At 41.7% G+C, this 13329-nt stretch overlaps 1 protein-coding gene across 3 annotated transcripts in view; it reads right to left on the bottom strand.

The window, feature by feature from the left end:
• Positions 1 to 232: 232 nt before the first annotated feature.
• Shroom2 (shroom family member 2) overlaps positions 233 to 13329 on the bottom strand; it is a 55887-nt gene continuing 42790 nt past the window's right edge. For all 3 annotated transcript variants that reach the window (XM_036174667.1, XM_036174666.1, XM_036174665.1), the window contains 3 exons: positions 12290 to 12452; positions 4765 to 5037; positions 233 to 3065 (listed from right to left, as the gene is read on the bottom strand). In XM_036174667.1, coding sequence (XP_036030560.1) covers positions 2799 to 3065; positions 4765 to 5037; positions 12290 to 12452 — 703 coding nt within the window. In that variant the 3' untranslated portion in view covers positions 233 to 2798. The remainder of the gene's footprint in view (positions 3066 to 4764; positions 5038 to 12289; positions 12453 to 13329) is intronic.

The raw sequence follows: 13329 nt of genomic DNA on the forward strand, positions 1-13329 counted from the left end.
TCACCACTGATATTTGGCTGGGTCAGAGGATTATAATAGATGCAATGTGCAATGAATGGTCACACCGTTGACCTAACTACTGTGCCTGGCTTAGGATTTTCTTTTTTGTGGAGGATACTGCTGGTATCTGAAGTCAGGGCACCATGCTCATACTCTTTTCCCTTGAGCTACATGCCCATTATTGGTATTTTTATTGTACAAAGCTACAATGTAGGAAATAAAGACATTTTTCTTTCATTTGAAGAGACACTATTTATTTTGTTAAAGTCAAGCAAGAGGATCTGTTGATAAGTGGTAAGCATCAAGAACAAATGTGCATTTTTGCCAGGGCAGAGTTCAGGGTAAAGCCACAAAAACTGACCACAAGCAAGGTCAGTGTGTGTACAGAGAGTTGAGTTCCATAGCTATGCCCACATCTATGCATGCCAAAGACCAATCATTAGCACCAGATTGTTTCTTATGCAATAGTATCACTATTCACTGACATACATACATGGACTCTCTGGAAGTTTTGTGTCCCTGCTAATCAGACATGGAAGAGGCAAGCAGGGAATGGACAGGAAGGTCATAATTGTTATGTGCTTCAGTACAAGCATGCGAGTACACTACATATTGCTCTTCATAACAGACAATCCTGGAACAACACGAAAAGGCAGGTTACAGACAAACAAAATTCCATTATTCACATTTTACACACATATCATTAAAATGTTCACAACACTGTATTTGGGGATAAAGAACCACAGGTAAATATCTTGGTGTAAATTAAAAACAAAACAGTCTGCAATTCCTTGAAAAGTTTGTGGACAGCCAGTATCACATTTTCTGACATGATCTATGTTCAGAGCAAGGGATGAGCAAGTGGAAGGAAGAGGCTACAGTGGCAGATCAGGGACTTGGAAAGGTAGATGTAGCTTTGTTTAATAGGAATTTACACTTCTGCAAAGGTTTTCTCCCGGTTGATAGTGATAGGCTGTCAACAAGGCCATCATCTGTGGTCTGCAGTAGAGAAGCTTGCCCATCTTGACTCATCTATATGGAGGACGATATCATCTTCACCAGAGCTTATGGTGTCAACCTCTCTTCCTCTGGCTCAGGATGCATGGATTCTTGTCCTTTAAGACAACTGTATGTGGGATTGTGAGTACATGCATATACACATGGATCTAAGTATGCATGTGTATTCTGGAAAGGGTGTGGTTACTGCTCAGAGAGGGACTCTTTGCATCTACTGCAATCTCAGGGGAAAATAAGAATGAAATAATCCCTTGATAGAACTAAGACTAGTGATGTCTAAACATCAAGTCACTAGAGGAACTTGCTCATCTTTCACCATGCATTTAGTTACATAAACATCTTTTGAACTACACCAAATCTACACACATTTAATGTAAGTTATACACGTCACTGGTGGGTGAACATTTTTCATGTGTTCATCTGCCATACATACATCCTCTTTGGTGAAGTGTCTTGTCAAGTCTTTTGCCCACTTTTTTCAAATGGTTTGTTTTCTACTGTTGGGAGTTCTTCATACGAAACTTTTATCAGATATATGAAGCCATGGAAGTGGGGTATGTTGGTAAACCCAGAGCTCAGGAAGTGGAGGCAGGAGGATCAGGAGTTCAAGGTCATCTGGACTACTTAGGGAGATTGAAGCCAATCTGGGTTACATGAGACTCTTCTAAAACAAACAGATAATAATAAAAACAAAATGAATAACAAATCTGACACACGATTTACAAATCGTTTTCCCAATTTCTGTCCTGTTAACTGGAAACCAATAGAATGACAGTGTTGCTATAATGAGTAACACTCCATTTGTCATCTTTTTTAACTGCTAAGGACAAAGAATCTTGAAACTGTTTCAAATGTAAGCACTCCACAAGACCTCTGACAAGCTAGAAGATGGAATCTTAAGTCTTAAGGTACAAGGCACGTGGCCCACGGTAACAGACAGAAAAGTAAAGAGAGACAAGCCACCGATTATCATTAAGGATCACATACACAAACAAATTAGTGTTTTGGGGAAAGAAACTTCCAAATATTCCATTAGTCTCAGGAAATAAAGAGCAAGCAATAACATTATTAGCAGACACACTTCTAACTAAGGAATGTCACTTGACTTCAAATTATTTAAGATGTGACAAGAAGGACACTAGTTTGTTTGGGGTGTTTCAAAGCATGCACACAAGTTATGTGATGATTTTAGTCTTAGAATGAATGCATCCAATATATAGGTTGTTCATTTCATAGTTGGTTTTTAACCACTAGGAAACTGTTCATGTTTCCAACACATTAATAATTTATCATCATCACTGATTTTAACTGGGTCAGGGAATGCCATGATGATAGACCAATGAATGCTCACATTGTAGAATGAACAAGGACAGAACACACAGCAGCCCATGCCTGGCTAAATCACAAGAGTCTTTCCTCTCCTGCACCATAGGGGTGTATTTGGCATCTACACAAGGGAGGAATGATGGTGCCACTGCTGCAAAGAAGTGCTTACGTATATTGTGGGCCCAGCCGTTGGACATCCTAGGGGACCATGCTGACCAGCAAAGCCTGGCATTCTACAAAGTCACGTGTAATACAAAACTCTGCTCAGCAAACCAACAGAAATGAAAAACATAAATAAATCATCACATACTAACAGGACATTATTGCTTTTTTACTAGCCTTGTGGCTCCAGAGTGTGTCTCTCCAAAGATGGGCAAATAGGCTTGGGTTCACTATTATATTCCCAGGCATTAATCTCCAAGGCTCAGTGTCTAACTTCTGCAGGGATGGGCTTCTCATTTGCTTCTCTCAGGCTGTAGGCTGTCGAACAAGCACTTGAGCTGCTCTTCACCCAGGTGGATTTTATCTTCCAGCTCTCGCTGCTCAATGATAAGGGCTGACTTCATCTTCACGAAGTGCTCATAGTCAGCCAGGTTCTCCTCGCTGAGGTAGGTGGCCAGGATGTCAAACACAATGCGCTCGCGACGGTCCAGGTTTTCTTTAAGCTCCTTGGCATCCTCATGCTGCTGGGTTAGGATTCTCTGTTTCTCCAATAGTGACTGCTGTTGAAGGAGAAGAAGACAGAAAGTCCTGTTGAAGCAGGGCTAAAGCAAAGATTCTGGCCAACTCCTTAAAAGCCCTGCAGCTTTTGGAGACTGGTCTCATAACTGTTCATGGAAACCTTGAAGCCACATGGGATCTCCATAGGAATGACCATGATGTAGTCTACATGTGCTTTTAACTATGGATAGCTTTTCTACAGCTCCTTCTTCCTCGCCCTTCCAGAAGCCACTCATAGGCCCCTCTGGGTTTCCTCTGTCTGTGCCTTCTTCTATCCCATTTGCCTTAAAATCAGGGACTAGCAGCTAGACAGTTCTGACATGCTTCAAAGGGACAAAGGACTTGAGGATCCTGTTTGTCCCAAAATTGAAAAAGAGAAATACTGTAAGTTGAGTCTGGTGGCTCAGGCTTATAATCTCAGCTACTCAGGAGACTGGGGTAGAAAGCTCATAAGTGAAAGGTATGCCTTAGCTATGAAGTAAATTCAAATCTAGCCCAGACAACTTACTGACTCCTGGCCTCAAAATAGAAAGCAAAAGTAGGATTGGGCTATAGCTCTGCAATAAAGAGTTTTCCTAGTATGAATGAGTCTATGTGTTCAATCTCTAGTATGAGAGGGAGAAGAGAGGGAGAAAGAAAGACACGGACGGATGGACATGGACAGGGACACACACACACACACACACACACACACACAGACAGAGAGAAAGAGAGAGAGACAGACAGACACTGAGACTGATTAAACTCTTCGACAGGAGGTGGTACAAAGACAAAGAAAGGCCAGAAAAGCAAGACACAGAGGGTAGAGCTGCTGGGAGGTGTGTATGGAGCAGCCCTTAACTCATTTCAGTGTCCTGTTTGGGAAGGGGGTGTACAATGTCCTTTGGACAGTCATGTCTCTAACACACACAGCTCATAATCACTGCTTTCAGTTTATAGAATGTACACATCCAATAGAAATCCTACCAAGTCCAAGATAAAGGAAACTAAGAAGGAGAGGTGAATGCATTCAATGTCTTTACATGGAGACTGGCAGAAAGGTCAGAAAAGAGGGGCTATTACTTGTTCCTAAATGTGGCCTGAACCAGAAACTCTCTTTGGGATTTCCATGACCATATAAGCTTTAGAGAGCATCTTGTACTGCCAGGCCTGAGACAAACAAAGAGGTAAGATATTTTCATGGAAAGAGGTCAGGTAAGGCCAATGAACTCCAAACAGAAAATAAGCAGACATTAATTTGTTCTACAAATGTAGTTCAGGTTGTGAAAAGTCACATGGATGCCTGAAAGCTACTAAGATAGTGGTGGGAGACTGCAGTAGATGTTTCATTAATAAAGAGATTCATTTTGAAATTCCATAATATGCAAAGAACACAGAAAGATGTTTGACTGAAACATAACTTATGAAATAAAGCCAGATGCTTCTCTTTTTTTGGGTACAAGAAAACTGAGGATACACATGGTGGTACATGCCTGTAATGCCCTACTCCCTGCATCTCATTAGCTTCTTCTGTCTGTCAACTGAAAGAAAAGCAAGAGAGTGGACCTCACATATACCAGAGCACCATGCTCTAAACAGTATACACACCATGCACAGACACTATGAGGCTTCCAAGAGCTGACTTTCTTAGAACCTCAAGGACAACCTTTCTAAAGGATCCTCACCACTTCCCAATTCCCAGACAGTTTTGTTTGCAAGTACCCGATCTCCAGGAGAAGGACTGTCATCCAAATTATTGAGGGCATTTTCTACACGGGCCAGGCGCCCTGACAGTGACAGCAGGAGGTTCACCACTTTGTCCAGGTCCCCAATGAACATCTGGAACTTGTCAAATTCATTGGGTTTGCAGACATCTTTCACAATGGCTTCCACCTCATCTCCCAGAGCATTATTGGCTTGAATGTCCTCCAGCAGGCTTTCACGGGCTTCCCGGAGCACCTGCAGCTTGCGGCTGATACTGTCGATGAGCTCTTGCTGTAGGACACAGGGAGGCATGGGGACACTTATTAGAATGATCCCAAGCTGGTGCCCTATATAGTGTAGCTAAATCCTACACAGCCAGGGAAGAATTCAGCCAGACTGGGTATGTTAGTCTCTACACTATCAAATAATGAGTGATTTGTAAAACCAGTGAGAGGAGAAGGCCTCCTGGTTAAATATGACCTTCATTGCTTGTATGAGCCAAAGAGGTAGCTCAGCAGATAAAGGTGCTTGTTGCCAAGTCTGATGACCCAAGTTCCATTCCTACAACTCATATGGTAAAAGGAGAACCAACTCCCATCAGTTGTATTCTAACCTCCATGCATGATGTGCTGTGGTGTGCACACAAACATGCACACATACACACAAATGTTAAAAAATTAAATTGTTTGTACTTACTGAATATATAAACTCTGATTTGTATATATAAAAATGTATTAAAAACAAGCTATTCAACTGTCTCACTTATCCAGAGGGCCTGATTCAACTGGGGGCTCCACAGCCTTTGGTTCATAATTCATGTGTTTCCATTTGTTTGGCTATTTGTCCCTGTGCTTTTTCCAATCTTGGTCTCAACAATTCTCACTCATATAATCCCTCCTGTTTCTTGCCAATTGGACTCCTGGAGCTCCACCTGGGGCCTGGCCGAGGATCTCTGCATCCACTTCCATGAACTGTTTGGGAGACACCCAGGCAGTGGGACCGGGACCTGTCCTTAGTACATGAGCTGGCTGTTTGGAACCTGGGGCTTATGTGGGGACACTTTGCTCAGCCTGGAAGGAGGGGACTGGACCTGCCTGTACTGAATCTACCAGGTTGGGCTGAATCCCCAGGGGAGTCTTGGCCCTGGAGGAGATGGGAATGGGGAGGAGGGACTGGGGGGAAGGCAGGGGCAGGGGCGGGAGGGGAGAGAACAGGGGAACCCATGGCCGATATGTAAAATTGAAACACAAATATCCGTATAAAAAATAAAATTTGAGTTTGGGAGGCATCCAGGCTGTGGAACTGGGACCTGTCCTTAGTGCATGAGCTGGCTGTTTGGAACCTTGGGCTTACACAGGGACACTTTGCTCAGGCTGGAAGGAGGGGACTGGACCTGCCTGTACTGAATCCACCAGGTTTAAATGAATCCCCAGGGGAGTCTTGGCCCTGGAGGAGATGGGAATGGAGGGGAGGGGCTGGGGAAAGGTGGAGGTGGGAGCGGGAGCGGGGAGGACAGGGGAACCCATGGCTGATGTGTAAAATTAAAACACAAATATAATAATAAAAAAGAAAAAAATTTGAAATAAAAAATGTATTAAAAACAAAACAGGGATGGTGTGTATATAAGTCAGCAATAAAACATTTGCCTAGCATGCATAAGGTCTTGGGTTCCAGCCTCAGCACCACAAAAATACACAAATGAATCAAGAAAGAAAGAGGAAGCCAGGCCTGGTGCTACATGTCTTTAACTTCATTCAGCACTGGGGAGACAGAGGTTCAAGGATGATGAACTCCAGGCTGGCCCAGGCTATATAGTGAGATGTTATTTCAAAATATAAAAACAAATGTTAAATAAAATAAATTCTCATATGGTGAATGTTCTGTTACATTAGAGCTACCTCAGTTTGACTCACAGTAGATACTATTTCAACCTTTATATCTGTAAGGATTCACAGAATCTATATAATACCTTCAGCTCTGTCGTTTTAAGTATACAAATTAAAGACTTACATACAGAGACATTTTAATTCTTATGTCTACTGCTATTGGAGATCCCTGTCCTTGAACAAAACACCTATCACATACTTTTTATTAAAATTTATTTATTTAGTATGTACATGTGCATTCATTCATGCAAGTACATGTATACCATGGCACGCATGTACAGGTCAGAGGAAAACTCTGAGGACTTGGTTCTGTTCTGACACCTTGTGAGATCTGGGGATTAAACTCAAATCTTTAGGTTTATGTAAAAGTGCCCCTCCTCTCTCCCTGGCTTGTCATTACCCAAAAGCAGAAAAGAGACCATCAATAACAACAATTTCTTATCTCTCACTCAGAGAAGGAGAGAATAGAAAAGGTCATTAGACCCTCTTCCTGGGATTCCAGCCACTTCCTCCTGCACATTTCCTATGAGCATGTGATATTTTCCTCAATGTACGTGGTCTTTGGGAGGTGGAAAATGGTGTATAGACTATGAATGTTTAACTGAAGGGGGAAAGGGCTCCACCTATGTAAGGAAGTTGTTACCTAAGCAAGGGTGAGACTTTTTCAGTAATGTGATTGTTTTAGGGGTCACTTGTGCTTCTTTCAGTAAATCCAGTAAACTCATTTTTTTTGCGACAGGATTTCTCTGTATAGCTTTAGAACCTGTCCTGGAACTCACTCTGTAGACCAGTCTCGCCTCAAACTCATAGAGATCTGCCTGGCTCTGCCTCCCAAGTGCTGGGATTAAGGGCGGTGCCACCACTGACCAGCCAGTAAACTTATTTATTCACCAAGCTATATATGGGTGGAAGTATTCTTTTTGATGCCAGTTATGCAAGGAGTTAGAAATGAGGCAACTGAGTACTACTGCAGTTATGTATCTTAGGCACCAGGTCTCCTGACAGAATGCTTGTGGTTAGACATCTTTGATGCAGGTAGGCTGTTCCTACTTTATCGGAAACTAAGGAGCCAGGGCATTCTCCCCCACATATGTACTAACAAAGAGTCTACACCCTCAAAAGACCTGGAATCAACATTTGCATTATGGTTGACACCCTTCCTTTTGTGAGCTTTTAAAGAGGATCATGTGAATAATATCCTTTTAAAAAGGAGATCTGGTGCACCATGATTTCAGAAGTAAAGACAGTTGCCTTTTTCCATGAATATGCCACCCATCACATAAATATTCATTAAAACCCCTTAAAATTTCACAATGAAAAACCATGGGCTGCTCTGTGTTTTGGGAAGTCCATCCAATTTATCTTTGGAATGTTTGCTTTGTTTAGTTTTGCTATGTAACTTTTTGTTTAATCTGCCTGTCTCTTGACTGAATTATTTCTTTCAATAAAACAATACTGAAGACTAACACTTTGATTTTTTTCCTTGGTACTCTATCTGGCATAAGTAGATGGTTTGTTCTCATCTTCTCAGAAAAAGTTCAATACTGAATACCATGATTCAAAAATACTCTTCACAAATAATTAGCAACTAAGAATACAACATCTGATTGTCAACTCGACTGGACTGAAAACTTGTTAGTGAAGCACAGCTCTGGGCCTGTCTAGAAGGATGTTTCCAGAGACAATTAGATCTTGGAGCTCTGACATAATTAATGGTTTTATCCATCTATGGTTTCAGAATTTGAAAGACTATTGGGAGGTGGTGTAACTGTGGGAGTTGGAGCCTGGTTAGAGGACTGAGACACTAGGCATGATCTGAAGAGCTGCATCTTGCCCTTCCTCTTCCTGCTATGTCCTGGCTGTGATGAGTGAAAAGATCTGTTCCACCAGGCCATATCCACTATTGGAGAATTTAGCCTATGAAACTATGATTAATAAAAATTTTCATCCTCACTGGGCGGTGGTGGCGCACGCCTGTAATCCCAGCACTCGGGAGGCAGAGGCAGGTGGATCTCTGTGAGTTTGAGGCCAGCCTGGGCTACAGAGCGAGATCCAGGGCAGGCTCCAAAGCTACACAGAGAAACCCTGTCTAAAAAAAAAAAAACAAAAAAAACCCAAAAAACAAAAAAAACAAAAACAAAAACAAAACAAAACAAAACAACAACAACTCTAATGTGGTCTATGTCAAGTGTCTGATCACAGAGAGGCAGAAGTAACATGTAAAGGAATGTCAGTAACCTTCTGAGACATCTTTCAGTATAATCTACTGCCTTCAATCTGACAAATAAATTACTATGGAAAATAGATATGTACCACAAACGATTTAACATTTCAACTTTCACTTTTTTTGCAGTGCTGGGGATATTAACTCTGGGCCTTGTTCATTCTAGGCACTGTATCACCAAGCTACACAGACCCACATTTTGACTAATTTTAAGTGTATGGCAATGTGGAATTTAGCACATTCGTACTTCTGTGCAGCTACCATCAGGCATTTGCTTCTAGAACCCCATTTTCCTTAGACCAGTAAATGTTAACATTGTTACCCACCCCTACAGAGCCATTTAAGGCAGTGGTTTTCAAGCTGTGGGTTGCAACCCTTGGGGGCCGAATGACCCTTTCACAGTGGTTTCATAAGACAGATATTTACAGTGTGTTTCATAACAGTGGCAAAATTACAGTTATGAAGTAGCAATGAAAATAAATTTAATGGTTGGGAATCACTACAATGTGAGGAACTATTTTAAAGGGTCACAGCATTAGGAAGGTTGAGAACCACTGTTTAAAGGATAACTTTTATTTATTATTATTTTTTATGTGGTCCTGGGGATCAAACACAGGACCTCTTACACGTTAGGCACGTACTCTGTCACTGAGTTACATCCCTAGTCCTAAATCATTGATTTTTGTTTCCGGTGTTACTGTTGTTGAGGCAAGAGTCTTTCTGTGTAGTTTAGACTGGCCTAAAACTTATGGTCCTCCTGATTCAACCTCAATGCTAGGATCATAGGTGCACCCTCCACCCATTACATGTGTATGTAGTGTGCATGCATGTGTGTGTGTATGTATATAGCTCTCAGCATGCATGTGAAGGCCAGAGGTTCACATGAGAGTCATTCTTGATTGCTCTCCACCTTCTATACTGAGGAAGGGTCTCTCACTTGAACCCAGACCATGGCAAATTGGCTATTCTAGCTAGTTGGCTTCTCTGTGGGCCCTCGGTCTCTGTCTCATAAGAACTGGAATTACAGGCAGGCTGTCATACCCACTATATATTTATGTGGGTTCTAGGGATCTGAACTCTAGCCCTCTTGCTTCTAAAGAGAGCATTTTAGCCACAGAGCCTGTTCCCTAGTCCTAAAACATTGATTTTCAAAGAGCAAAAGTAAAAATACAATGTGGAGCTGGATATTGTGGTTCACGCCTGTCCAGCATGGAGGTGGCTGAGATAGGACTGTAAGAGATTTAAGACCAGCCTGGGATACATTTTGAGTACCAGGCCAGACAAAGCCACACAGCCAGACTCTGTCTAAAAACTAACCTAAGTATACCAAATGCACAAGTGTACACCACATACATAGGAATCCTCCCCATACACTTTATTTTAATTGAAAGGGGGATTGGAATGCAGCTTAGGGGTAGAGTGCTTAGATGATTTAGGCCCTAGCTTTCATCCCAAGAACAGGGGGGAAATGGCCAAATTAATATTTCCTATTTAAAAATGTAAGCCTGCCTGGGCGTGTTATTACAGTTACATAATCCCAGCATTTAGGAAGCTAAAGCAGGGAGACAACAAGTTAGAGCTCAGCCTGAACTATGTAGCAAGTTGTAGGTCAGCCTGGGCTATATAACATGACTCTGTGCCCAAAAATAAATAAATAAAATACAATAAAACTGTTCAGCCTCTGTGATTCACTCAGACCCAAAGCAGTTGCTTTTAGTGACATGGTATCTGAGCACGTAGTGCCTTTCAGAACAAACAGCTAGAGCACAATACAGGTGGGTGAGATCATTTTTAAAATTGTTTCTTGGGGGTGGCATTTCTGAGACAGGAACTTGCTATGTAGCTCTGGCTGGTATCTGCTGGCTATGTATCTCAGTCTGACCTTGAACTTGTGTTAATCCTCTTCCCTCTTCCTCCTGAGTGCTAGGATAACAAATATGTGCCACCGCACCTGGATTTTAAAGATATTTTGGTATACTTTTTGGGGTATGGTGCTTAAGAATGAATCTAGGGCCTAATACATGCTAGGTAGGCATTCTGCTAATGAGCTACGTCCTTGGTCAAGGCATGTACTTTTAAATACATTATACTATGTAATAACAAGACCTAACTGTAAAGAAGGCAGTTCCCTGTATGTACATTGTAGCCTAAATTAAAATGCTTCAAATTCTATGACTTCTGTTTTATGAGGAAAAACTGAAAATGCTGATGTTTTAAAAAAAATATGGACAAGTGGCTAGAATAAAGTACATAGTACTCTAATTCAAAGTCTGTAAGAGACCAAACCCCCATCTTCCTATTTAATTCCCAGGACCCAAAAGGTTACCATTCTCTACACTGAAAGGATTTTTAAAAAATATATAAAGAGGTCACTATACTCCTTCCCTAACATTTCTAACATAATTAAGATCAAGCTGTGCTAGCTTTCAAATCCTTGCAGTGATTGTCACTGGTGCTAAATAACATGACCCTGAGTTAATTTCCAACCTTCTTTTCTTGTTCACAAAGTGAAGCTAAAGCCTTGCCCAAAGGCTTCCCAAAGACCACCAAGCTCCCACCAAGGGCATCTGGACCTGCTTCCTTTTCTCTCACACAGTACACATTTGTAGGGCTTGAGCCCGGCATCATTCTGGGTCTCTGCAATCACAGGCATTTGTCTCTTTCTATCCATTCACCCTATTCCAACTGTCTAATACCTGATGTAGTATAGCAAGGATTGGCAAACTTTTCCTATAGATATTTTTCTCTGTGTAGGTCAGTGACAGTCACTATGTAAACAAATGGATGTAGCTAAGTTTCAATAAAATCTATTTCCAAAAGCAGGTAGAGGGTAAGGTTTACCAAACTTATGATAAACATTTTTGTTGTTGTTGTTGTTGTTTATTTCTTGGGTTATGGCCGTACATAATTCCATTGATAACACAATGTCCCTTACAGAGGCTCCTTTCTCTAGTCTGCCTACAGTTGGATCCTCAAGGGCTTTGTAGAAAGGTTGGAACGTAATTAAGCATGAAGGGCTTATTCATGCTGAACCATGTCTTGCATGAAAAGAAAGCACAAATGACCTCAGGGATGTTATGCAAGGTCTCTGCTGGGGTGACAAATGAGTGGTCCTACTACCTTTCACTGACCTGAGGAAAGGGTTGTGTTATTTTATTTTATTTTTGAGGAAGGATCTCACTGTGAAGTTCAGGCTGGCCTTGAACTTCAGCACAGACTGATTCAAACTTGCTACTCTGCTGCCTCAGCCTTCTTAGTGCTGGGAATGCAGGCATCATGATAGGGGATTTGGTTAGCATAAAGGAAGGTCTTGCTATTTCTCCCAGGCTGGTTCAGAACTCCTGGCCTTAAATGATTCTCTTGCCTCAGCCTCCTTAGTAGTTGTGAGTTGGAACTACTGGGATGAGGTTGGATTTGTGCTTCTCCTTCTTACCTTCTTAACTGACAGGTCATGGTCCAAGTCACCCCCTGAATACTCCTCAGGCTCCGGTAGGTCTTTCATCTTGATAAGCAGTTCTGCCTTGGGGGCTGATGTGCTGTAATAGGTAGAATTGGTGGCCAAGGATACGACTCCTGGCACACCTGAGTCCTGTTTCCTAGGTGGAGAGGCCAAATTTTTAATCAGCTGTGGCACATGCACACTCTTTGAGCCCAGTACCTGGGCTGTGACAAATGGCACTGACAGAAGGACAAGAACAAGGGAGATGAGAAAATAAGGTGAAACCCAAAATATTAAAACAACAACAAAACAAAATAAAAACCCCTTCCCCACTACTGCTCACAAGTTCACAGACTATTAGTCACTGCTGCCATTGTTTTTTAGTAATAGGTGGGCCTTGCTATGCTAGGCAAATGCTTTCATACCCAGTTGTATTCTCGACCCAGGACCATAGGGTTTTAATTTTTAAGTGTGTGTGTATGCTCTGTTGAATCTTGAACAGAACCGCTGGGCTCCAATACTAGACTGTACGCCCCCAGATGTAGCAAACAAAAATGTCTTTAGACACTGTCACATGGTCACATGTCTCTCATAGAAGCAAAACTGCTTTTCCCATCAGTGACTCCTTACACAAGCTAGGTTAAGTACTTTACCTCTGAGATGCATCCTTGGCCCCTAGGTAACTGAAATTTAAACAAACAAACATCTCTAATGAAAGAAAATGTTGTTCAATATAACATCCTTATGCTAGAAGCAGGCTTTGTAATGTGACTCAAATGTAGGTGAAAGGCAGGTAGACAAAAGATACACAGATTAAACACATGTAAAGATTACATGATAGCTATAGGACACATATGCAATACTAGCTTTCAGGAATCTAAGGCAGAAAGATTTTGAGTTCAAAGTCAGTATAGGTAACTTGTTTCAAAACAAAATAAAATGGGTAAGGCTTATAGCTTAGTGATGACAAATTTGCCTAATATATATGAGGACCTGGATTCTAGTTCGACATTATTAAGAAGTGGGTAGGAGGG

Source organism: Onychomys torridus, chromosome X (assembly GCF_903995425.1).
Source record: "Onychomys torridus chromosome X, mOncTor1.1, whole genome shotgun sequence".
Taxonomy (NCBI): domain Eukaryota; kingdom Metazoa; phylum Chordata; class Mammalia; order Rodentia; family Cricetidae; genus Onychomys; species Onychomys torridus.